General features: G+C 40.9%; 1 protein-coding gene across 2 annotated transcripts in view; it reads left to right on the top strand.

The window, feature by feature from the left end:
* Window positions 1-22275, top strand: part of LOC132829482 (beta-galactosidase-1-like protein 2) — an 89211-nt gene extending 66936 nt beyond the window's left edge. For both annotated transcript variants that reach the window (XM_060846688.1, XM_060846689.1), the window contains exons 13-19: window positions 1492-1638; window positions 4671-4742; window positions 7177-7255; window positions 10841-10928; window positions 14162-14273; window positions 20456-20572; window positions 21632-22275. In XM_060846688.1, coding sequence (XP_060702671.1) covers window positions 1492-1638; window positions 4671-4742; window positions 7177-7255; window positions 10841-10928; window positions 14162-14273; window positions 20456-20572; window positions 21632-21715 — 699 coding nt within the window. In that variant the 3' untranslated portion in view covers window positions 21716-22275. The remainder of the gene's footprint in view (window positions 1-1491; window positions 1639-4670; window positions 4743-7176; window positions 7256-10840; window positions 10929-14161; window positions 14274-20455; window positions 20573-21631) is intronic.
* The last annotated feature ends 5171 nt before the right edge of the window (window positions 22276-27446 follow it).

Below are 27446 nucleotides of genomic sequence, written 5' to 3' on the forward strand. Positions count from 1 at the left end.
AACCAATTATGTTGAAGTGAACTAATGTTTATAAAACTGCAAGTTTACATCTGCAAAAAAGAAAATAAAAAAGGAAGAAAAATAATATATAAAACTGCAAGTTTTCTTTTCTTTGTGTGAGTTTCACACTTGGGATTTGAAGTCATCAGGACATAATAAGCTTGCCAGTTTTATTGATTTGTAATGTTCCCTCTGAAATCAGCGACTTATCTCTAACCTGCACATTCCATTGTTGATTTATCTGTCTGGGGAAACTCTTGCTGATTTTAAAAATGTGTTTAAGTCTTTTGAGTACTCGTATTAGTTTTGTTGTAGATAGCTTCGGAGCACATCAGTAATCAATCATGTGTCATGAGTCATACTTTAAGTTTTCATGCTTTTAATTATTTTACGGCATCAAATCAATGCTGGCAAGGCCAGCAATTGTTGCCCATCCCAAATTGTCCTTGCGAAGGTGATAGTGAGATGGTCATTAGATCTGGTGGAAGTGAAACATGCAGTCTATGTTACCGCATGTTGTATGATCTCTGAATGTTAATACAAAGGCTCTTCAGTAGGATGATACGATGGCTCAGTGGCTAGCCCTGCTGCCTCAACACCAGGGACTTTGGTTCGACTCCAACCTCAGATGACTGTCTGTCTTTGCAAACTCTGCATTATAATTGGGTTTCCACAGGGTGCTCCAATTTCCTCCCACAGTCCAAAGATGCAGATTAAGTGGATTGGCCATGTGACATTGCCCATAGTGTCAGGGGATGTTCAGGCTAGGTGGATTAGTCCTGGGAAATGCAGGGTTACAGGGATGGGATGTCGGTGTCGCTGGCTGGATCTGTATTTATTGTTAACCCCCCACTCACCTTTTGGAGAAAGGAATTGTGAGCCACCTTCTTGAACTGTGAGTCTGGTGTAGGTAGACCCACAGTGCCGTTAGGAAGGGAATTTCAGGATTTTTGACTTAATGACAGATAAGGAACAGCAATGAAGTTCCAAGTCAGGATGGTGTGTGGTTTGGAGAAGAAAATACATTCTGTATCTGCTGTCCTTGACTTCTAGAGGTAGAGGTCATGATTAGATTACTTACAGTGTGGAAACAGGCCCTTCGGCCCAACAAGTCCACACCGACCCGCCGAAGCGCAACCCACCCATACCCCTACATATACCCCTTACCTCACACTATGGGCAATTTAGCATGGCCAATTCACCTGACCCGCACATCTTTGGACTGTGGGAGGAAACCGGAGCACCCGGAGGAAACCCACGCAGACACAGGGAGAACGTGCAAACTCCACACAGTTAGTCGCCTGAGGCGGGAATTGAACCCAGGTCCCTGGCGCTGTGAGGCAGCAGTGCTAACCACTGTGCCACCGTGCTGCCCAAATTTGGGGTGTGATGCTACAAGACTTTGTCAATTGCTCTCAGAGTTGACTGGTGGAAGGTGAACAATGCTCAAGTGTTTGATGTTTCAAAAGTAACACTTTTCAACTTTTGTAGCCAATTCAAAGTGAAAGACCGATTAATATGGAAAACCTTCCAATCAACAATGGCAGTGGACAAGCCTATGGGTATACGTTATACAACACAGTAATAAACAGTGGAGGATTACTTCATTCTGGCCAGAATGTACGGGACAGAGCACAGGTAAGCTAGCGGTCTTTCTCACCATTAGTGCTCATTGGTTAAAATGGGATTTATGTTCCAAGGAAGGTACACATTTCAGTGCTTAGCATCAGTCACTGGAAAGTTGGATGAAAGAGGAATAATCTCCCCTGTGATAGAAATTGTGCATTGATCAAGGTATCACCGTACTGGAGGAGCTTGGGGAATATTCTAATATTTCAGTGGCCAGGTACATGTCAAAGCTACATGGTCCAGAGCTACACATCGGGATCCTGCAGAATCCCCAATGCAGTTGATTGCATGGGATTTGATTTGATTAGATTCCCTACAGTGTGGAAACAGGTCCTTTGGCCTAACAAGTCCACACCGACCCTCCGAAGAGTAACCGACCCAGACTTGTTTCCATTCATTTACCTCTGACTAATTCACCTAACACTATGAGCAATCTAGCATGGCCAATCCACCTAACTTGCACATCTTTGGACTGTGGGAGGAAACCAGAGCACCCGGAGGAAACCCACGCAGATACGGGGAGAATGTACAAACTCCACACAGACAGTCACCCAAGGTCCCTGGCGCTGTGAGGCAGCAGTGCTAACCACTGGGCCACTCTGCTACCCCTGGAAAATTTGAACAGTGGGCAAGTCCGCTGCATCTGGAGCCATGCAAACTATTCCATTATAGTTGGGGATTTTGAAAGGTTTTGACTCTCAAATTTATAGCTACCCAGGAAAGGGTAGAGGATTATCTGTAAGTTCTTTGTCACTATTAAACTGAACCCTCGATCCATTGCTGATCAACCATCCCCACCCCATCCCCAAACATCACTTTCCAACCCTGGTCCTGCTGAATCCAGCCCAACCCAACATCATGCTATCCACCTCACTTATTTTACACACTCGTCTTTCCTTGGTCTTTCATAAAATCTTGGTTTTTTTGGGACCTTTTATGTTCCTGAAATATGGAAGCAGATGTCCTGTAATTCTTCTCCTTTTCTGAGAAGATGTCTCTCTAACTTCCTCTCAGGGACACAACTAGGACTGGTGAGGCTCCAAGTCTAGGCACAATATAATCTCTGAGAGACGACTGGGTAATTTTAAACAGAGTTAGCACTAGCTGATTCAGACAGTTATCAAAATATTGTTCATGTTGAAAATGGAAAATGTTGCCAAATCTTAAATTTAAATGCTTTCCAACTTCAGGTTAATAATTATACGTCATATTGAGTCAGGAAATAGACTGCACACAATTTAATGCCTGTAACTGGCACCTGAAACATGCAGTAACTTCTCGGTATCTGCAGAATCGCAAATTCTAAATTTGTCTAGATGTGCCCAAAAAAGTAACAAAAATCAATTTGGCAACATATCTGTGATTTTTAACCTCCTCTTAAATGAGCTCTGCATTTGTGAATTTCATCAATCCTCTGGCTTTTCAGGAATGGGACCCTCACTGGTATGGAGGGATGACTGTATTTTGCACACTATGTTGCTCTGGCACAAATGATGGGGAATATGTTGCACTGTAATAGTTTTGAAAGTGTCTGCTGGACATGTAAACTGCAGTATATAGCACTCAGTTGTATAGATGTAGGTATGGATTTTAAAATGGTCTTCTATGCAGCTGGATTGACGGATTCCTGGCTAGGTTTGTAATGGGAGCCCCCTGTTCAGGAATTTCCAACACGGAAATCCTCTAAAGATACATGTACTATTTAATTCAATCTGATTGGGATTGGGCATAGAGTCACTCACCCTGATTGGAATTTCTGCGTCTGGGTTGGTCAGTGCAGATTGGACGGGCTGAATAGCGTGCTTCCACACTAGGGATTCTATGACAATTTTAGAAACTTGCCGGGTCTGACCTATGTCTAACTCCAGACCCATAGCAATGGGTCTCTGGGCAATTAAGAATGAACAATAAATGCACAAACAAGGATTTTATTAATTAAGAATACAGACATATCTCATATCGTTGTTGCAGATGTTCTGAAGCAGTGACATTGCAGACATTCTGAAAATGTCTGTTGAAAGGCACTGTGGCTGTTAAACTGAGTGACGGTTTCTCCTTCCCCTAAAATTGGCCCACCGATTGATGGAGGCTTTAAGGAGAAGAATTTGAGATGAAAGTGTTTATTGCATGTTCCTTGCAATCAGGCTTTGAACGTTTCTGCAGATGGAGACTTGCACCTGGCTGCAGTCTCACAGCGCTCTCTAATATGCATTCACCAAGTGACCATGATCTTTTTGTGTGTCTGGACAGTGGCAGTCAGTTTTCTTTATAATGGTTTGGGGAGGAAGCAACAAGGTGAGATTTGTTACGATTGTTTTGGTAAGGAGCTGTCACAGAAACCGTGAGAGGAACAACTTCCATCTGTGCTGTAAGCTTCTGTGAATGCTGATACAGCCAGGACTGAAACAATGATGATCTCTCTCAAATTGATTGCTCAATTCTAAACTTCAGCATCCATTGATTAGAAAAAGTTTAGAAGAATAACTTACTTTATTGTTCAGTTTGGACAGACTTTTAAATCTGCACCTTTGTGGAGGGGAGAAAAGGGGTGAGACAGGAATCGGAGTTTCTGTCCAGAGGATGGTTTCCCAGTGCTCAGGAAGTTGGGAATCGGACAGATTTAGGGGATAAAATTGTTAGATCATTGCTTTTGCAGTTTGCTTGTGGGACTGGAGCAGTGAAGTATTTTTCACCTGCATCAAACACACTTGTCTGCTTTACAGCCCACAGTCAAGGGAATAGGGAAGGCCAAATTTCCTTGCTATGTATCTGAAGTAATCCTTTAATACCGTGCAGAGCTTTATGTTGACCATGTTTGGTTGAAAAGAGCAACGATATACGAAGTGAGGCATTTTATAAAGGAGGTGGAGTGAGAAACCATAGCCATCGGTGATACGTAAATGCAGTAAAGCAATAGGCATTCAGTGTTATTCTCGCTTAAGGTTGTTCCTCGCACTGCTGTGTGTTGACTCCTGCACAGCCTGTTGGTCTCTCATAGCTCTTGGACTTTGTGTGATGAGTCTTTTTTTCTGTCGTTTCAGATCTTTGTTGATGGCCAGTCAGTTGGATTCCTTGATTACAATAATGTGGAATTGGCAATCTCAGTTGCTACGGTAGGTGCCATTCGATATCAAATCTCCAAAATTTGTCTGTCATTAATTGAACAAATAATTAGTTATCAGTGTTGCTGTTCATGAAGGTTGCAGTAGGTATTTGGGCTTTAGTTAGTGATGGCTTCACAAAGACAGTGATTATAATGAAGGAAAATGAGCAAGCAAGAACTACAAGTTATATCATGCCATTTATCTCCCCATGATATTCAAAATTGTTTCTTCACGAACAACTTGTTTTGTTCTGCAGACAAAGACAGTATCTAGTTTGAAATGCATATGGCAAATGAGAACCATGGCATGGTGGCTCAGTGGTTAGCATTGCTGCCTCACAGCGCCAGGGGCCCGGGTTTGATTCCAGGCTCAGACAGCTGTCTGTGTGGCGTTGCACATTCTCCCCGTGTCTGCATGGGTTTCCTCCACAATCCAAAGATGTTCAGGTGAGGTGGATTGGACCTGTTAAGTTACCCATAGTGCTCAGGAATGTGTAGATTAGGTGCATTAGTCAGGGGTAAAAGTAGAGTAATGGGGGTTGGGGTTGGGTGGGATACTCTTCAGAGAGTTGATGTGGACCTGTTGGCTGATGGACCTGTTTCCACACACTAAGAATTCTAACAACTGAAGACCAATTAACCTGTTTCTCGAGGTTAGATTAGATTAGATTACTTAGATTAGATTAGATTACTTACAGTATGGAAACAGGCCCTTCGGCCCAACAAATCCACACTGACCCGCCGAAGCGCACCCACCCAGACCCATTCACCCCTGAACCTAACACTACGGGCAATTTAGCATGGCCAATTCACCTAACCTGCACATTTTTGGAGTGTGGGAGGAAACCGGAGCACCCGGAGGAAACCCACGCAGACACGGGGAGAATGTGCAAACTCCACACAGTCAGTCGCCTGAGGCGGGAATTGAACCCGGGTCTCTGGCACTGTGAGGCAACAATGAAGGATAAATGTTAGACCATACATCAGGAGAAACCCTTGCTCATTTTTTTTTGAATCTTGTGCATTCGCCTGAACAGACTTTAAAACTCCCATCCAAAGTCAGAGCCACTTGCTTGCTGTGGGGTTAGTTTGAATTATGGGCTGGACTGTAAGGGAGAGGGTTGAATCCACAATCTTCTGATTCAGAATAGCACTGGAAACATAGGTTGAAGTGGTTTTGTCATGCCTAGGAAGACTGTAAACGTACAACTTGGTTGTAGAACCTCTGTGCAAAGGAATTGTAACTAATTATGGTAGCTGACTTCTAGTGGTATCTGCAAGAACATTTCCGTGGGCGTTCAATTAAAGTGTAGAACAGAAGCAGTGCCCAACACTGCACTCAACACGGAGTTCAGTTGCTCTAAAAATGTCAGTTAGGGCTGCAGTATTCATTGGAAGATAATTCTGGTGAAGGCCCACATAACCTGATTATGCATAGTTAACGGACAACATAAAAACCCACAATCTTCCATCACTTCTTGGTATAATTCATTAAAATTCACTGTTAAAATGTTTGTATAGTGCAGTTCTCACCTGCGATACACTGGACTCTCCAGCACAGTGAAGTTATTGCAGAATGTCCCACGGGGTTGATAGAAGAACCTTAATTATCCGGCATTCAATTATTCGAATATCCAGCAAAATCGCACAATAGACAATAGGTGTAGGAGTAGGCCATTCAGCCCTTCGAGTCTGCACCGCCATTCAATATGATCATGGCTGATCATTCCTAATCAGTATCCGCTTCCTGCCTTATCTCCATAACCCTTGATTCCACTATCTTTGAGAGCTCTATCCAATTCTTTCTTAAATGAATCCAGAGACTGGGCCTCCACTGCCCTCTGGGGCAGAGCATTCCACACAGCCACCACTCTCTGGGTGAAGAAGTTTCTCCTCATCTCTGTCCTAAATGGTCCAACCCGTATTTTTAAGCTGTGTCCTCTGGTTCGGCACTCACACATCAGCGGAAACATGTTTCCTGCTGCCAGAGTGTCCAATTCTTTCATAATCTTATATGTCTCAATCATATCCCCTCTCAGTCTTCTAAACTCAAGGGTATACAAGCCCAGTTGCTTTAGTCTTTCAGTGTAAGGTAATACCTCCACAATCCCAATGCTCAGCTAAACTGTTATCCGGCATTCAATAATCCAGAATTTGATTTAACCAAACAAAATACTGCCAGCCTGTGTCCTTTGGTTAATTGAGGTCCCTCTGTATTATGTTAGTATTCTATTTTTGTATTATTAATAAGTAAGATTTCTGAATTAATGGTTATGCAATCTTTTGTATTGTCTGTCTTTTTAAATCATTAAATTACTAAATCCGTGGCAGTGTGAATCTGCAATATCGCTTAAAAGGGTATATGCTATCTCAAGATGTTCTGATAAAAATTATTTGGTGATGACATTCTTTGCTGCCTTGCACTGAATTTTTGTTTCTTGCAGGGAAAGCGAAATTTGAGCCTTTTGGTGGAAAATCGTGGTAGAGTCAACTATGGAAACAAACTTGATGATCAGCGAAAAGGTGATTCTGTAAGATTACTAACAATGTGGTTTGTCCTCCTGCGTGAATAATGAGGGATTTCTAATCACAGAATTCGTATGGTGCAGATGAAGGCCATTCGACCCGTTGTGTCTGCACCAACTCTGAGCATTTTAATTTATTGTCTCTTCACAACATCGTGGGCCGAAGGGCCTGTTCTGTGCTGTATTGTTCTATGTGTTGTTCTATGTTTTTCCTAGTGACCCTGCATGTCATCTCTGTTTAAATAATTGTCTCATGATAAATTGAATGCTTAAGTTGAACCTGCCTCCTCCACGCTGCCAGGCAGTGCATTCCATCTTCTAATTACTCGCTGTAAGATTTTCATTGCAAAAGAAGCAAATGTTAGCTAAATGTTTTAATTCTGTGCCGTAGTTTTTGATCCCTTTAAGTGGAAGCAGTTTCTTCCTATCTACTCTATCCAGGCCTATCATAATATTCAAAACCTCAATCCAATCTCCTCCAAACCTTCCAACTTCAATCTTTCTTTATAATTGAAGTTTCTCATCCCTGACACGTTTTTATAAACTTCTGCACACTGTCCGATGCATTCACATACTTCCTAAAATGTGGCACTCAACTGTATCAGTACACCAACAAAGGTCTAACTGGTGTCTCTTATAACTTTTTTTAGTATAACCTCCTTCCTCTTGTAGTCTCTGCATGTGTTAATAGAGTGTAGAATGTTTAAAGCATTATGCTTTATCTACCTGTCCTGTTACCTTTTTAATAATTTATTCATATGTATACCCAGGTGTCACTGCTGCTACATATACTTTTTAATAACATCCTTTATTTAATACTGGCATTCCATTGTCTTTGTACCAAACTGTACCATCTCTCATTTTCTACATTGAACTTCATCTGCCATGTCACCTACTTGTCCATTCCACTGACTTGTCCTTTTGGAGTTTAATGGTGCCGCCTGCACAGGTGGCAATGCTTCCAGATTTTGTCGTCTCCACATTTTGAAATTTTCCCACCTTCAACACCATAATTCCAAACAAACTTATCTCTTAAACTCTGAGACCTGTGTGGCAGCTGCCAATTCATAACTGGATTCTAGACTTCCTGACCCATAGACTGCAATCAGTAAGATTGCAACAACATCTCCTCCACTGTAATCCTCGACACTAGTGCCCTGTAACATCGCATACTCAGCCCCTACTATACTCCTTATACATTCACAACCATGTGGCAAGTTCCACCCCAACTCAGAAAACTTGTAAATGCAGAATACCGCCATTGTAGGTCAGATCTTAAACAATGATGAGACAGAATACAGGAAAGAGTGCTAGTGGCATGGTGTAAAGACAACAATCTCTCCATCAATGATAGCAAGACAAAGCAGCTGGTCACTGACTTCAGGAAGCAGAGTGGAGGGCAACCCCTCGTCTGCATCACTGGTGCTGAAGTAGAGGTGATCAAGAGGTCAAGTGATGATCCCCACAATCTGCCCTGGTCACCCACGTCAACGCAATGGTCAAGGAAGCACAACAACATCGCTACTTCCTCGGGAGGCTAAGGAATTTTGCATGTCCACATCAACACTCATCCGTTTTATAGATGCACCATAGGAAGCTTCCTATATAGATGCATCACATTGTGGTCTTGGAAACAGCAGTTGCCAAGACCACAAGAAACTACAGAGACTTGTGAACATAGCCCAGTGCATTACACATGCCAGCCTTCCATCCTCTGACTTCTATACTTCCCGCACCTCAGGAAAGCAACCAATGTAATTGAAGACCCATCCCCTTCTGGTTACACTCTCTTTCATTGGGCAGAAAATATAAAGGTTTGAATACACATACAAATGGATTCAAGAATAGCTTCCTCTGCATTGTTTTCCGACTTTTGAATGAAACTCTTAAATGTTAATTCTGATCTCTCCCTCTCCCTCTCCCTCTCCCTCTCCCTCTCCCTCTCCCTGCCTTTTCCGTGGCTGTAACACTGAATTCTGCACACTGTTCTACTCCCCTCTGGTGCACTTCGTAAGGTATAATCTGCCTGAATAGCATACAAAACAATACTTTTCACTGCATCTCACTACATGTGACACAATGAATCAATTAATTGATCAATCTATCAACCAGTTTACCAAGATCTAAATGCTTCTCCAGATCATGTAAAGATTGAGTCACCATCCAGCCCAAAAAATACTTACTAAACATCTCTCCCTGTATTTATGTTGCTGACTGATTGATTCCATAAACTGTAACTTTTCTTACAGGTCTATTGTGTGGCATTGTCTTCTGGAAGTAATTGTGTACCACATCGACCGCATTGCCCTTGCCAACTCTCTCTGATACATTTTCAGAAATCTCCAGCAATTAGTCAGTCATGACTTGCTCTTAACAAATCCATGCTGTGATACTTCACCTACTTCTCCGATTAATTGGAAAAATATTTACAAAAATGCTCTGAAATTCATAGAACAATGGCCAATCTGATTTTAACCTTAACTTTACATTCCTTAATACCCCTGATAATTTTTCATACCATTATTTTCATTTAATCTAGTTATAGCTGATGGTACTTCTTTTTCACCTCTGATCTCAACTTTTCCTATGTTCTTCTAGTCATTCTTCATGTTGCCATAGATTTCGGTTTATTAAAATTTCACTACCCTAATGTACCAAATCATGCAACCTCAAACACACCTGTATTGTCTCCCGCTGCCCCAAGGAATCCAATTTAAACTTCACCTCGTACTTTACCATCATCTAACTCTGCAGCCCCCATGTTTCTTCGCTGCCAACCTCCTGTGCTCCACTCCTGCAACCCCTCCCTTCAGCCAAATCAATCTTCTCCTTGAATATCCTCCTTTAAAATCCCACTTTTTTGTCCAAGCTTCTAGTGACCTCTCTCAATATCTCCACTAAGTTGACATTCATTTCTATTGAGTCAAGATTAGAGTGGTGCTGGAAAATCCCAGCAAGTCAGGCAGCATCTGAGGAGCAGGAAAATCGACGTTTCAGGCAAATGCCCTTCTCCGGAGTCCGATGAAGGGCTTTTGCCCGAAACGTCGATTTTCCTGCTCCTCGGATGCTGCCAGACATGCTGGGATTTTCCAGCACCACTCTAATCTTAACTCTAATCTCCAGCATCTGCAGTACCCACTTCTGCCTACTCATTTTTATTGAGTACACTTCTGAAAAGACCTTGTGACGTTTTTGTCTGTTCCAGATTCCTTATGCAAGTTGTTCAGTGGCTTTTGCTCTGAACCATGGTCACCTGAAGATATTTCCATTATTTATAATTCACTAAAGTGATAAACCATTGTGACAGAGTGTCGTCTCCCTACCTCTTAGCCAATAAGTCTCAGTTCATGTTTCTCCTACCATGAAGCTGTGTCATAACATGTTTACTGAGTGATTATTCAGAGGTGATTTGACTAAAATGAAGGAAAAAAACAGGAGAATCACTTCATGATGTCTTGAAAGAAATTATGGACTCCTTGTGTTCTCCTGTGATTAGATTACTAATATCCCAGTTCAAAGTGAGTACACCTCATAAAAACTGGTGATTGCGTTTAAAAAAAACTTGTTTGCTTTGATTTTTCAGGTCTCATAGGTGATGTCTTTCTGAATAAGGAACCTTTGAAGGACTTTACAATCTACCCCTTAGAGATGAAAACAAATTTTATTGAAAGGTAAAATATTAGGAGTTTACCATGCTTTCAATGATTTGTTATATTGTGCAACCTTAACTTGTATATTTTCAACACTACTTGTAATAATTATTTTTTGCACATATTACCTCAGATCTTCTGGAGTGAATAGTCAGAGCCATTAGAAGTCCCAATGCAATGACTGTGTAGAAATTTCCCAGGTGGTTTTAACAATCAATGGGCAATCACTCTGTATCCAGAGGCCTCCAACAAAGTCTGAATTAACGTCGCAGATTTCACAGAGCTTGCCTGGAAAGTTTGTTTGATTAAAACCAGTTCTAACTCTCGATGCAACTGGCCCCCAACTCAAGAATATCACCCTACCTCTCTGCATTAAACAGTTGGCTCCATCATCACCCCCATCTCTCTTTCCCCCCAGACCCCTGCCACAGTTGCTCAAACCACTTACACAGCTACTCATTGATACATTAACTCATACTGCTATTAAGACATTGTATTCTGGTACTTTATAAACTTTTACCATAATATCAGAGTATGGGATTTAGGAGTAGGCAGTTCAGCCCTTCGAGCCTACTCCATCTATTTAACATGATCATAGTTGATCATATTCTGGTCTCAACTCCACTCTCCTGCCTGCTTTCTGTAGCCATTTATCCTGCTTTGACAAGTAGTGCAGTTCCAAGGGATACTGAAACGATTTTGGGCCCTGAGCAATAGTTCTAAAGATATGCTGCAGGACTTGTGCGGCCATGTTCCCATGTACGACACTGTCATCTAACTGACAGTGTGGAAGATTACCCAGGGATGTCTTATCCACAACAGCAGGGCAAATCCAACTTGGTCATTTACAGCCAATCAATCTACTCATGATCATCAGTAAAGTAATGGAAGGTTACGGAAGAGCTGAATTCCACAGGTGAAGGGAGAGTGATTGCCCTTAACATTAAGGCTGCAATTGACTCTGGAGCCCTATATAAACCAGAGTCAGTGAGAATCAGGAGGAAGACTCTGCACTGGTTGGAGTCATACCAGAAACACAGGAATCTGGTTGTGGTCATTTCAGGTTAGTCCTCTCAACTCAAGTACATCTCTGCAGGAGTTCCTCATGGTAATGTCCTTGGCCCAAACACCTTCAGCAGCATTGTTGCCTGCCTATAGCAGATCAAGAGGCAGCTCACCATCACCTTCGCAATCGCAACTGGGGATGAGCAATAAATACTAAACAATAAATCAGCCATACCCACATCCTACGAATGAATCAAAAAATGCATTCAAGGGTAAATACATCAGCATGTCAAGGTACTATGGCCCTTGCTTTTTTTTAATTTTAATCACTTGAAACTTCCTGAACTCCATCCTAAATTACAAATGGTTAAAACGCTTAGTGAATAGAACCAGTAGTTGAGAGGATAACAAAGACCAGACAAAGAAAGTTTTCATAGTTTTCCATCTGTTCATTGTATACGGAGTTTAGATTACTGTTTACAGGTTGCTCCACAATCTTGGATAGATTTTGTGATGAGCCATAGGAGAAATTTGAATTTCCTACCTTTAGTTGTCCATTGGAACACTCATCCCAAATAATACTGCTGTGACTTGGCCTAGTTTGAACCCATTTCTTAACTTCACACATAGGTAACCCATGCCAATCTAAGTGCATGCTACCATTGTGCCACTCTCATTGTGAATTGAATTCAGGCTGCTTATGCATTAGTGCCTCATCAACAATGGTCCCACAGAAATAATGGTTGGTTTAGACTCAGAGACATACAGCACGGAAACAGACCCTTCGGCCCAACTCGTCCATGCCAACCAGATATTCTAAATGAATCTAGTCCCATTTGTCAGCATTTGGCCCAAATTCAGCCTCTCCCTTTTGCCAGAATCCTCCAATCCTGGCAGCATCCTTGTAAATCTTTTCTGGATCTGTTCAAGTTTCGCAACATCCTTCCTATAGGAAGGAGACCTGAATTACACACAATTTTCCAAATGTGGCCTAATGTCCTGTACAGCCGCAGCATGACTTCCCAACTCCAATACTCAATGCTCTGACCAAATGCCGCCTTCACTTTATTGAAAGATTCTAGTCTATGTAATATAAAATGTATGTCTTCATACTTATGCCAAGCCTTTTTTTGTCCATCACTTCCTCGCTGGATTATGGACACTGCTTCTCTGTGGTATCTCTTCTGCTTTTTGTGTTGAGCTTAGACTAATTGACAGAGCAGTGTTTTAGAGCTGGGTCTGTTTCTGTTCTTGTGTAGTCTCCATTTGTCTGTATGGGTATATGTGTACATGCACACACTTCCGGAAACAGACTCTGCAATTGGCTTTCAGTATCTATCCCTGGTTTAGGAAACAAGAAAAGCTGCTAAGTGTTCCACTCAGGAGTGGAAAGTTTAGCAACTTTTCTTGGACGGTAAACCAGAGAGACCAATTGTCGTATTCTTGCAAGTAAAGCACCATAGAATGTCTTGGTCCAGTTTATCCACTATTCATTTGCCAGTGTTGTTCTACACAATAATACCACACTGAAGAAATATTTCTGAAGTATTTTTAACCACCACTCAACGCTGCGTCTTTCATTGAATTGTCAAGCAGCATTTATTTTACATTGGTAAACCAGGAGACTTCTTCAGCAATACAGACTTTAAAGTAGTTTATACACTATTCTAATTGTGTTACAATCGCAGTGCTACCCATGACTGATACCATTAAGGACTGAAATTTAGGATGTCTCAACAATGATGCAGGAATACCATCAATATGTAATCTAATTAAGAAGCAGAGGATACCATTGCTGGGGGCATTTGGTATGACGATGTCCACTTATCCCTGTCACAGAAGGAGAGAATATCTTTTGCATAAAAGATCAGCTTGGCAGGCAGGGACACTTCATCTGAATGAAATGGATTTTTTTTAATTGTAGAAGTGAAAGTCAACCCTGAGCTGTCTGTCCAGAACAGACTTGCAGGATCAAGGCAAATGAAAAGCATCAGTTGCCCAGCAGGATGCTAACGGGCGAAGCATCTGTGATACTGTCACTGGACATACCATGTGACTCATATCCACAAATAAGTTGGTTCATTGTTTCTAAACTTTGTAAGCTTAGTGTCTGAGAAATATTTAACCTTGCACTTGCTGTTTGACTCAAGGATCACTTCAATTAATAAAGGTGGTATCATCTGTTAAGTTGAATATTGTTTATTAGGAATAATACTGCCAACTTTTTCTTTGTCTCTTTTCGGTTGAAGTTTCTCAGCTATCCAGTTGAATTCTGTTCCTGAAAATCCGACGTTACCTGCCTTTTTCTACGGTGTACTGTACGTGGATTCGTTGCCTTATGATACTTTCATTAAACTTAAGGTGAGGAAAATAATTTCTACGTCCTGTTTGTGGGTAGGGGTATTTGAAACAAAATACTTGTGATTTTTGAGAAGATTTGTAGCTCGGGATGAGGTTCAGATTGTAAGTTTACTCGCTGAGCTGGTAGGTTTGTTTCAGATGTTTCATCACGAAGTTAGGTAACATCATCACTGAGCCTCTGGTGAACCGCTGGTGTTCTGTCCTACTTTCTATTTGTGTGTCTCGGTCTGTTGTGGTGTATAATATCATTTCTGTTCTTTTTCTCAGAAGTTGGTAAATGGGGTCCAAGTCGATGTGTTTATTGATGGAGTTCCTGTTTGAATGCCAGGCCTCTTGGAATTCCTGTTCATGTCTCTGTTTAGCCTGTCATATGGTGGGTATGTTGTCCCAGTCAAAGTGGTGTCCACCTTTGTATATTTGTAAGGATACTATTGATAGTCGGTCATGTCTTTTGGTGGCTAGTTGGTGTCTGTGTATCTTGGTAGCTACTTTTCTGCCTGTCTGTCCAATATAGTGTTTGTTACTGTCCTTGCAGGATATTTCATAAATGACATTAGGTTTGCTGATTATTGGTATGTATAACTTGTGTAAAACAAAATGTGTAACTTGCATCCTTAATGCACAACTTCTTCAATAAAGCAGTTGGAAGAGAAAATGAAATAACAGATTATAGAACTACGAAAGGTCAAATTCAACCCAACATGGGAAGAAAATATGATGCTTCTGTTTGTAAACAATTTTTTTAAAGGAATTTTTTTTTAGAATTTTGAAACATTTCAGCTGTGATTGAAAATCTGACATAACTGAAGATTCATTCTGTGGCAGTTTAAGTTTTAGAATGTGTCTGTGTTCTAACTGAACAGATCACTGTGTTTATTAATTGTTATTCCTGGTGTGGTGCTGACAGTTCTCTTTGAATTTTCAAAATGTTGTCAAATCTGCTCTTTATTTCCCCTTTACTCTTAATTACTGCAATTTCTTGAACACAGTTGAGACCAGAGAATGTATTGATTCAGACTCTATTCATTCTCCTTGCAGTTTGCACCAAGAACTGAGACATGACAGACAGTATTGAGGGAGAACAGAGACAGACTGAGGCCTGGCATCAATTTAGATCAGTCCTATCCATTTCGTGAGATTAAATTCAAATCCCTGAATAACAGATTGTAATTTCACTTTGGGCCATGTTTATGTTGCCATTCATTGTTTAGTTCTTTTTTTAAACAACAAACATTAGATTGAGTTTTAAGAAAATGTAGGGTTAATTTGTGTTTCTTGACCTTGGTAGTGCTGAATGAGCCCGGGCAGAACAGACACAGGAAACCCAGATGGGAAGTCCACACACCTGGCAGAACCTACTCTAATTCTAAAAATAAATTCAAGTTAATTGCAGATCAGGTTACTCTTGGAGTTCCTCCTTTTCCTGCCGTTAGACAACTTTCTAGGAACGGGTATAATCTGCCTCTGTTCATTGTTAAATGATTCCATGATGTACGAGGAACTGGTAATCCAAAAGAGCTAGTACTTCAGTGAAGTACTCAATCAAATTAATTGTTAAATGTTTTTAATGCATTTTTTGTTTATTTGTTCATCACGAGATATGGGCATCACTGGCTAGGCCAGCATTCATTGCCAAAAGGAAGATGATGAGTTTCCTTCAACCACAGCAGCTCTTTGAGTGTAGGAACAATGCAGTTAGGGAATTCAAAGATTTTGACCTCGCAATAGTAAAGGAAGTTGGCATGGTCTACGGTTTGGAGAAGAGCTTGCAGATGGCAACGTTCACTTGCATCTTCTGTCTTTGTCACTCTAAATGGTAGAAGCCCTGGGTTGGGAAGCTGCTGCTTCAGGGGCCATGGTGAGTTGTTGCAATGCATCTTGTAAATGATACAAACTGCTGACATTGTGCATCAGTGGTGGAGAGAATGAAAATTGAAGTTGTTAGGTGAAGTGTCAATCAAATAAATTTGTTTGACCTGAATGAGGTTGAGTATATTAGTGGCCCTTGAATTAAGGGGAACAGCTGATTGCTATCCACCCTGCCCATGACCCTCGTAATGGTATATAGCTCAATCAAATGACCCTCAGCTTTCTCTGTTCAAAAGAAAGTAACCTGAACCTATCCAGCTTTTCTTTCTCGTAAAAATGCTCCACCCAGATAACATCCTGATGAATCTCCTCTACAATCCTTCCTACAGTCTTGCAGCCACAACTGCACACACTACTCCAGCTGCAGTCAAACAAAGGTTTTGTATAGTTCCAATATAACTCACTACTCTATAATCTGTGCCATTATGGATAAAGGCACGTTTCCTGTATGCTGCCTTAAGCACCCTTTTAATCTCTCCTGCTGCCTTCAGGGATGTGTGGACAAACAACCCAAGATCTCTGTTCTTCTGAGCATCCTAGTGTACTATCGTTCATTGATTATTCCCTTATCTTGTTGCTTTATCCAAAGTGCGTCCATCACCCCTCACTTATCAGGGTTAAATTCCATCTACCACTTATCTGTCCATTAAACCAACCCATCTATATCTTCCTGGAACTTGAAACTTTCCTCAGTATTGACCATCTGGCTAATCTTTGTCATCAGCAAACTTATCATTCACTTACCACCTTCCCTCATACTGTTCTCATCAAATCAGTTATATATAGCACAAACAATGAGGGAATGAGCACTGATCCCTGAGGAATCCGTGCGTACTGGCTTCCAATCTCTCAAACATCTTTGTACTACCACCTCGGTCTCCTACCACTAAATCAATTTTTTGTCAGTCTTGCCAAGTTACCCCAGACCCCATGTGCTTTTACCTTCTTTATCAGTCTCTCATTTGGGACCATGTCAAAAGCTTTGCTGAAATCCATATAACCTACATCAACTGCACTACCACCATCTACATATTGGATCACCTTGCCCAGTGAACCTGGACAGGCTTCTCACAGGACTTATAGCCCACATCAAACCTCCTAACTAAAGACTTCCTGATGTCCTTTTGGTGAGTGCTTCTTTTGACTGCCATGAGAGCACACCCCAGGGGAGCTATCCATAGAAGATTCACTTTGATACATGAGTGTTAAGCATTCTGACTGCAAAATTAGCCCAACTTAATTGTGACTGTTTCGCAATGGTTTGGTGGTTTGACGTATCCGTTCAAATGAGCACATGTGGCTTGCAGTTTGGTCCTGCCATTTGATCTTCTGAAGTTTCTGAAAGCAGGTCAAATGAAAGTGGTTAAAGCTTCTTGGCACGAAGGTAGTACGCAAGTCATGACTGACATACAAAGCACATAATAAGCAGGGCTATTCATCTAAGACTTTCAATTTGATAGGCAGAATTACTCCTTTTTTCCACATTGAAGTTCAAAATCTCTTGAAATTTATGTCTTATTTGCCAATTCTTGCATGTATCTTCAAAATAGATTGCTCATAGAGCAGAGGTTCGTTTAAGGTGGCTAGTAATTCCAAAGTCCCTAGAGTTTTTAAATTTGAAAACCACCTACCTTTTAACATTATTTTTTTCTTTCTGTTTGTCGTGAGAACTGGTGGTTCCTTGCTGATTTGGGAACGATTCACTTTGATAGCTTCTAGCCCTGTTCTGAGCAGTACATAGTTGGACTGAGATATGTATTGTGCTTGAGTAGAATCCAAACAGTTGCCAGTCAGTATTAATTCCCCTCTGCCTTCTGTTATGCTCCTTTAAAAATAATGCTTTGAGCAATCTTCTATCTTCTCTTTATCTGTTTTGATATTTCTACAAGTGCCAGGTGTTGCTTAATAATGTTCCTATGGAACACTAACAAGTGTCCTGGAGCTAATTCCCTGCATCCTGGGTCTTAAAATAAGTGGTTGATATGGGTATAACCATTCAAAATTCCCCTTCTTAAAAGCGACCAGTGGTTGGAAAAGCACAAACATGATACCTCGATTCAAGAAAGGAAGGGGTCTAGAAGCAGGAAATTATGGGCCACTTAGTTGGATATTTATGATTGGAAAAATGCCAGAATTCATTATCAAGGATAATAGGACATTTTAAAAAATCATATTGCAATCGAGCAACACCAACAGGAAAACAAAGTAGTTGACAAATTGTAACCACCAAATCTGTAAAGGAAAACCAGTCCATATAGTGATTTCCAAAGGTGGTCACTAAAATGTCACATTACAGTTTATGACACAAGGTAAGAATTAAAATGTTAGAGCATTGACTGACAGTAAACAGTGTGCCTATGATAAATGAGTTTATTTCAGTTTGGCTCACTATAGTGAGATTCCCCAGGGATCATTACTACTGCCTTAACTATTTACAATCCACATTAATTAACTGGATAAAGAGACCGTGTAGCTGCATTTGCTGATGCTACTAAAATCAGTGGGAAACCTTGCTGTGAGAAGAATATTTAAGAAAAAACATTTTAACTTTTGTCAGTTTTAAAGATAAGAGACATGATCTGTTTCTGTGATAGCTGCTCCAATTTCTACCTTCAGATATTTTATAACTCCAGTGTAAGAATATGAAGAATAAGCCTGCATTCAGTAAACCTTGTCTGCATTTAAAACCTCTCTGCAATTTTGATGGTATTGGACTGGGGTTTGCATAAGATGTGCTGGACGGTTCCCCAATGAGTTGTAAATTAGTGGAAATGACTAATCTGGAGTTGGGAACCTTTTGACAGTAAAAGTATTAAGTGATATCAGACTTGCATTTTATGCTGAAATGATATGTGATTTATTTGTGTTAATTCAGTGATTAATGATAGGGCTTTGATCTGAAAATGTAAATGGCCATTGAAATGAACCGAACAGCATTGTGGAAATGTTCACACCTTGCAACCTGTTCTCTACAGCAGAAGTTGATTTTCTATGTTCTTCAGAACATGTGTGGGTGACTGAACAATTTTCAAAAATCAAATGTACAGTGTTCTAATATTTGAAGAGTTCTTCCAGGTTCCACTAGGTACAGAACCAATGAACCCTGCAATAACATGAGCAAATCTTTGAAATGTTCATAAAATTATCCCTCAAGCACAGCCACTCATAATGACTTGGAAAGTTTAATTCTCTTAACACCTCTTAAGCTTCAAGTAATATTCAAGTAAACAAAGGTGCATTGAAAAAACACTTCAAAGAAAGATAGAGTTATAGCATGTTCACATGGCACAAAAATTGCAAGTGTTGTGGACTGGAAGGAGGATAGTGGTAAACTACAGAAGGAAGTGAACAAGACTAGATATATAGGTTAGTGGGTTAGACAGAGATGTGGTAAATGTTGTTTAATGTGGAGAAATTCAATTTGAGACATTTTTGTAGATAGAATGAAGGAGGGCAATATGGATGGAGAATAGTTATAATTCTACTGTATAAATTGAGGAATAGCGTAGGAAATAAGAAAGTCATGATAAACCCAAGTGAAACCGTGATTCATCCTCAACTGGAATATAGTGTCTAATCTTGACACCACACTTTAAGAAAGATGTAAATCTTTTCTGCAACCTCTCCAATGCTTTTCAGCAAGTGGTTCTGGAGACGAGAGACTTGAGTTGCTATTCTCAGACAAGGTTCTCCTTAGAAAAGGGGAAGTTGAGAGAAGTTTTGAGATAGCTATTCATAATCATGTCTGGATGAGAGATGGAGAGAAATTTTCCCATTGACAAATGGTTTGGGAACCAGAAAATGCTGATTTAAGGTGATTGGCCAAATAACGAAAGGCACAGTGAGGTAAAACCTGTTTTACTCCAAGCCATTCCAAACTGGAGTTGCTGGCTGGCAGGTGGAGCAGACTAATTGTGGCTTCCCAATGGGAATTGGGAACTTCATGTGAATGGAGAAAAAATGCAAGGACTTGGAGGGTGAAGTGAATTTTTTTGGGGGGGTTCTAACCATTCCAGTACTCACTTCAATGATATTTAGGCTCAGCAATTGTATTTCCAGCCAGCTCGTCAACTCTCTGTACTCCTTTTGCCTATTGCGTATTCTTGTGAAACATTTACAATCGAGTGCCACTCAAAAAAAAAACCAAAGGACTGCGGATGCTGGAAACCAAAAATCACTGGGAAAAAAATCAGGAGGTCTGGCAGTGTGTGTGTGGAGAGGAAGCAGAGTTAATGTTTCAGGACCAGCATCCCTTGTTCAGAACTGATTTTCTTTTCAATCAAGTTATTTTATTTTCTTCTTGTAACTTTCAGGGCTGGACAAAAGGAGTGGTTTTTGTGAATGGAATGAATTTAGGCCGTTACTGGGAAATAGGGCCACAACAGACATTATACTTACCAGCCCCTTGGCTACAGCATGGCAGTAATGAGGTAAGAAGCCAGAATATCCAGCCATTGGAATCCATTACATTTTCATTCCTCTCTATTGGTATCAGTTACAACGGTCACAAGTAAAATTTTTTTGGATCAAATTCACCCTTTGTGCAGTAGTTCTGACAATACAGTTAACTGGGCTTCCATATTGCCTTATTCCATATTAGAGCAGAAATGATGGGGGAGCTGTTCCAAAGAACCCTGAACTTTAATCTCTCAGCAATGAAGCAAAATTTCAATGTAAGAATTTTAAAAATACAAATCCAAAATTCGGTTACACGCTAGTGTTTTGAATGAAACTCTCCTCTCAGCATTCTATCTCCCTTACTTCATTTTCTAACATCGTTTCATACCTTTCCCTACAGATTATTTTTGATGCCAAAAACAAGTCAACTTATTTGTGAATGGAAAAATGCAGTGATTAGTGACAGCAGGTGATAAATAATAATCAGTGTTAATCTTGAACAAACCCAATGTGAACTTTAAACGATGAGCTCTGACAATAGGAAAGTTTGGAGTTGACTGCACCATTACTGCTGTCACCTTTTGAGCTAGATACCTAGGTTTAAGATTTAAGCCCTCACCTATGATCAAAATTCATCATTTAGGCTGATACTTGTGTGGTATTCTATTCTCTGAAGTGTTAATTTTCAGATCAGCATCAAAAGATAGTACTTTTTCCTACTGGGATTGCACAGTACATCAATTTAGCCCATCCACAGCATTTTATGACTGTGAGCAGACTAGTTATTAGCTCATGGAAGAGCTACAGACTTTGTTTTGTATTTTTTGGGGGGAGGGTGGTGTGTGGTCAATGGCTAGGTGCAGCTTATATACATTCCTCTGGGATTTAAACTGATCCTTCTTTCTTCTGTCACTGGCACTGTTAAATCATCAAGGCAGCTCTGGATGGCACAGCATCCCATGGCAGCATTGTGTTAAAAAGTAACAGTTTTATGTTTTTCTGTGTTACTATTGTACTGTAAATTTGTACCAGAGTCCCCTTACCTTTTTCATTTGTAATTATGATTTGACATCTTTCCGTTTTTAAATTAGATTGTAATTTTTGAAGAGAGCAAAGCTGGAAGAACAGTTGAGCTTTTAAACAAACCTGACTTGGGACCAGCTCAACATGTCTGAAGATGAGAACGGAGAACTTTTCTTGACTACTTCTCATTAGCTTTTTGGTGGAAGAGAGCATTCATTTGTACCATGTCTGATCAGCACCACATTCAAGTTTTGGAATAAAGTCTTCATTGAAAAGTACCAGAATAACGCGAGTATCACTTGGATTGATCTATTACAGAATTGTATAAAGGTTTTAAGTATTAAAATTACGCTGATTAGAAGCGTAGAAATGCTTGACACAGTGTTTGAAATCTCCTTTCCCACTGTTTTAGCAAAATGGTTAATATGTTTGAAGTAATTGTTTTGCAGCTTTGCTGAATTAGGGGTCATAAGAATTGCAAATAGGTGTGTTTTATGTAATCCATGTTATTAATCCATTTTGGGACTGAAATGTGCAAAATTCATTTTTATAATCTCACTGAAATCCATTTCATTTGTTTTTAAAAAATTCTTGTTAGATATCATATGTAAATACGTGCTGAAAATGTGTTGCTGGAAAAGTGCAGCAGGTCAGGCAGCATACAAGGAGCAGGAGAATCGATGTTTCGGGCATGAGCCCTTCTTCAGGAATGAGGAGAGTGTGTCCAGCAGGCTAAGATAAAAGGTAGGGAGGAGGGACTTGGGGGAGAGGCGTTGGAAATGCGATAGGTGGAAGGAGGTTAAGGTGAGGGTGATAGGCCAGAGTGGGGGTGGGGGCGGAGAGGTCAGGAAGAAGATTGCAGGTTAGGAAGGTGGTGCTGAGTTCGAGGGTTAGGACTGAGACAAGATGGGGGGAGGGGAAATGAGGAAACTGGAGAAATCTGAGTTCATCCCTTGTGGTTGGAGGGTTCCTAGGTGGAAGATGAAACGCTCTTCCTCCAGCCGTCGTGTTGCTATGGTCTGGCGATGGAGGAGTCCAAGGACCTGCATGTCCTTGGCGGAATGGGAGGGGGAGTTGAAGTGTTGAACCATGGGGTGGTTGGGTTGGTTGGTTCGGGTGTCCCAGAGGTGTTCTCTGAAACGTTCCGCAAGTAGGCGGTTTATAGTAAATGTCTGTGTTGATTCAGTTGCCCGATATAGAAATGGAGAGGTCTGAGAAGGTCCAGGTAAATTTGAGGTCAGGGTGGAAGGTGTTAGTAAAGTGGATGAACTGTTCAACCTCCTCGTGGGAGCACGAGGCAGCGCCAATACAGTTATCGATGTAGTGGAGAAAAAGGTGGGGGGTGGTGCGGAAGATGGGACACCCAGACCAACCAACCCAACCACCCTGTGGTTCAACACTTCAACTCCCCCTCCCATTCCACCAAGGACATGCAGTTCCTTGGACTCCTCCATCGCCAGACCATAGCAACACGACGGTTGGAAGAAGAACGCCTCATCTTCCGCTTAGGAAACCTCCAGCCACAAGGATTGAACTCAGACTTCTCCAGTTTCCTCATTTCCCCTTTCCCCACCTTGTCTTAGTCCCAACCTCGAACTCAGCACCACCTTCCTAACCTGCAATCATCTTCCTGATCTCTCCTTCCCCACCCCCACTCCGGCCTATCACCCTCACCTTATCACCCTCACCTTATCACCCTCACCTTATCACCCTCACCTTATCACCCTCACCTTATCACCCTCACCTTATCACCCTCACCTTATCACCCTCACCTTATCACCCTCACCTTATCACCCTCACCTTATCCTCCTTCCACCTATCGCATTTCCAATGCCCCTCCCCCAAGTCCCTCCTCCCTACCTTTTTATCTTAGCTTGCTTGGCACACGTTCCTCTTTCCTGAAGAAGGACTCGTGCTCGAAACGTCGATTCTCCTGCTCCTTGGATGCTGCCTGATCAGCTGCGCTTTTCCAGCAACACATTATCAGCTCTGATCTCCAGCATCTGCAGTCCTCACTTTCTCCTATCGTATTTAAATAACCTGACATTTGGATGAGTTCCCCATCTACTGATCTTTATATTTTATAAAATGGTATGAAATATCAAACATGCATAAGAACTAGGAACAGGGTCAGCAATTCAGTCCCTCAAGCCCATTCCACCATTCAGTATGATTGTGGTTAATCTGGGGTCATTAATGTCAAATTATTTTTTTATTTTCCTGGAAATCATTAACAATGCCCTCCTCTGTGTTACAGAAGTATTTCCTTGCAGTGAGTTGGTAAAACTATCCTTTATATCTAGTAGGTGCAGATAGCTATCCTGCAACTCTGATCTTAGTGCCACAGGTTTTTCTATCCACGGGAATTGTTAATGTTTTGATGACTAACTAAAGAGGGAGCACTTAGTCAAATCGGTGCTTTCAACTTTGTGTGAATTCAGTGATGGCAGCTTGTGTTGAAAACCCTTCGTGATGTCGGTGAAAAGTCCCAAAATGCTTGTAGGAGAATAATTAGACAAAAATTCAAATCCAGATTGAAAAAATGGGGAATTACGTGACAGAATCTGACTGGATAAGTATGAGTATAAGATGAGGGCAAGATTAAAGTGGTGCTGGAAAAGCACAGCAAGTCAGGCAGCATCTGAGGAGCAGGAAAGTCAATGTTTCGGACAAAAGCCTGAGAGCAAGTCCATTAAGTTGAACAGCAGGGGAGAAGCTTTAGGGAGAAAGTGATGTACGAGGGAGAACAAGAAGAATTACTGCACCTTGGTCACTTTTACAAAATATATAATTGAAATGTTCCTAATTAAAAACTGTCCTCCATTTGATTTGATTTATTATCATGTGTATTTATTACAAATACAGTGAAAAGTCTTGTTCAGCAGGTTTGGATTTTCCTTCCCATTAACTTGCCATCTTCCTCTTCAACTTGCTCTCTATTCCTCCCTTAAACTTGTATTCTCCGCTGTCTCAATTGCTTCTGCTAAAATTCCTCGTGCTTTACATGCACCTCTCAAATCTAAGTGCTTAATTTGTAAGCTCTCAAAACTTCTGTATTTGCAAATTTCATATTGTCTCAAAAGATTGTGACAAGGGAATCTTACAAATTTTGCACAATTGAATAAAAGTTTGAGGTTAAAAATAAAGACCAGTCACCTCTTCTTGTTGTTAGTGTGTTTAATTTGCTCTAATTTTGCTTTTTACGTTTTGTTGCAAACTATTTCCAATTACTCTTTGAATCAATGACAGGGGTTAAAAAGAGAAAGTCTCCTTTAAAGCTAATTGACCACAACCTTGTAAAGGATAGGGGCAAGAGTCAGCGCATGATATCCTTCCAGGTTAGCTCCTTCAAATGTCTAGAAGATGTCACATTCATCCCTGTTTTCTGTTGAGTAATTGGCTGTGTTCCACAATTTAGCTTAGCTGCATAAAGACTGAGAAAAGTGCAGTTGACCTTTTGAGTTCTAAAGACTTTTACTGATTCTGTAGACAGAGCTAAGGAACTTCAAGATGGTTAAGTTTATCCCGATTAGTTGGTGGTTATAAAATAAAGCCTCTAATTTAAAACCTGTCTACTCATAATTCACAACTTTCAGATCAATAAAATTAAGGTAGGGCAAACAAGAGGATAAGAAATCAGGTACAGAATTCTAAAAGTTTAATTGTTACCACTTAGGAATCCCAAAGCTATTTAATAACTGACCACCTCAAGGAATGGGAGAAGACAGAATATTTGTTTTATTTTTGTTGTTATTTCCTGGAATATGGCCTTTGCTGGCAACATCATCATGTGGTATCTATCTGAATTGTCCCACAGAAAGTAGAGGTTAGCTGTCATCTTAGCCGTTGCTGTTAGGAAGGAATGGTCTTAAGTTCCAAGTCAGGATGGTGTGTGGCTTGGAGACAAACTTGCATGGAGTAATGTTTCCATGCATCTGCTGTCTTCGTCATTCTAGGTTGTAAGGGCTTCAGGTTTGAAAAGTGTAGTCAAAGGAGACTTGGTGCATTGTATTTTGTACATTGCTGCATCAGTGTTTGGAGTGGTTGAATGTTCAATGTAATGGATGGGCTGACATTCCTTTTCACCATGGCAGTTAGAATCACTGGCTGGGCCAATATTTATTGTCAATTCCTAATTGTCCTGGAGACAATTCTAAACTATCTTTGAGTTTCTGCAATCTGTGATGTAGGTATACTGACAGTTCCTGGTAAGAAAGGAAGTTCCAGGATTTTGACCGAGTGACAGTGAAAGGATAATATAATTTCAATTAGGATGGTGTGTGGTTTGGTAGGGACGTACCAGCTTGTCTGTTCCCTTCCATCTGATGCCCTTGTCCTTTCAGGAGGTAGAGGTTGTAGGCTTGAGTATGGAAGAAACTTGAGTTGCTGCAGTACATCTTGTTGACTGTGCATTGCTGTCACTCTGTCAGTGGTGTAGAGTGTGAGTGTTGAAAATGATGGATGATATGCCAGTCATGTGCTTTGTAACAAATGGTATCAAGTTAGAAAAGTATTGTTGAAATTTGTATGCATCCAGGCATGCGGAGAGCATTCCAATATACTTAGCCACCAAATACACAGCAGTCATTAAGGTGACGAGGTGTATTGTTGACCACAGAATTCCTAGCATCTGACTTGCATTGCAGCCGCAGTGTTTAGGTAGCTGGCAGTATTTAATTCCTGGTCTGTAATAACCCCTGGTGAATTGAATTGGCTGAATTCAACATCTATAATGCTAGGGACCTTACAAGACAGATCATCCACTTTGCACTTCTGGCTGAAGATGGGTGTAAATGACTCAGACTTGTTTTTTGCATAGAACTGCTAGTTCTTGCCATCATTGAGGGTGGGGATATTTGAGGACCCTTCTCTTCGGCTTTGGTCCACCAATGTTCAACTGGATATAGCAGTGCTGAAGTGCTTAGACTGGCAGGAAGATTTGCTAGAGCTGCTCGGGAGGATTTAAACTAGTAAGGTGAGGGTGGGACCCAGGGAGATAGTGAGCAAAGAGGTCAATCTGAATCTGGTACAGTTCAGAGCAGAAGTGAGTCAAACTGTCAAAGCTGGCCAGGGACAAAGCAGAGAACACGGTTGGACTGATAAACTAAACTGTATTTATTTCAATGCAAGGGACCTAACAGGGAAGGCAGATGAACTGAGGGCATGGTTAGGAACATGGGACTAGCAATTACAGAACCATGGCTCAGGGATGGACAGGACTAGCAGCTTAATGTTCCAGGAAGGATAGAAAGGGAGGCAAGAGAGAAGGAGGAGTGGCGTTTTTGATAAGGGATAGCATTACAACTGTATTGAGGGAGGATATTCCCGGAAATACACCCAGGAAAGTTATTTGGGTGGAACTGAGAAATAAGAAAGGGATGATTACCTTATTGGGATTGTGTTATAGACCCCCTAATAGTCAGGAAAATTGAGAAACAAACTTGTAAGGAGGTCTCCATTATCCATAAGAATAATAGGGTGGTTATGGTAGGGGATTTTAACTTAGACTGGGAATGCCATAATGTGAAGGGTTTAGATGGAGAGAAATTTAAGTGTGTACAAGAAAGTTTTCTGATGCAATATGTGGATGTACCTACTACAGAAGGTGCAAAACTTGATCTACCCATGGGAAATAAGGCAGGACAGGTGACTGAGGTGTCAATGGGAGACCACTTTGGGGCCAGCGACTATAATTCTGTTAGTTTTAAAATAGTGATGGAAAAGGACATACCAGATCTAAAAGTTGAAATTCTAAATTGGAGAAACGCCAAATTTGACAGTATTAGGCAAGAACGTTCAAAAGCTGATTGGGGGCAGATGTTCACAGGTAAACGGATGGCTGGAAAATAGGAAGCCTTTAGAAATGAGATAACAAGAATCCAG

Source organism: Hemiscyllium ocellatum, chromosome 29 (assembly GCF_020745735.1).
Source record: "Hemiscyllium ocellatum isolate sHemOce1 chromosome 29, sHemOce1.pat.X.cur, whole genome shotgun sequence".
Lineage (NCBI taxonomy): Eukaryota > Metazoa > Chordata > Chondrichthyes > Orectolobiformes > Hemiscylliidae > Hemiscyllium > Hemiscyllium ocellatum.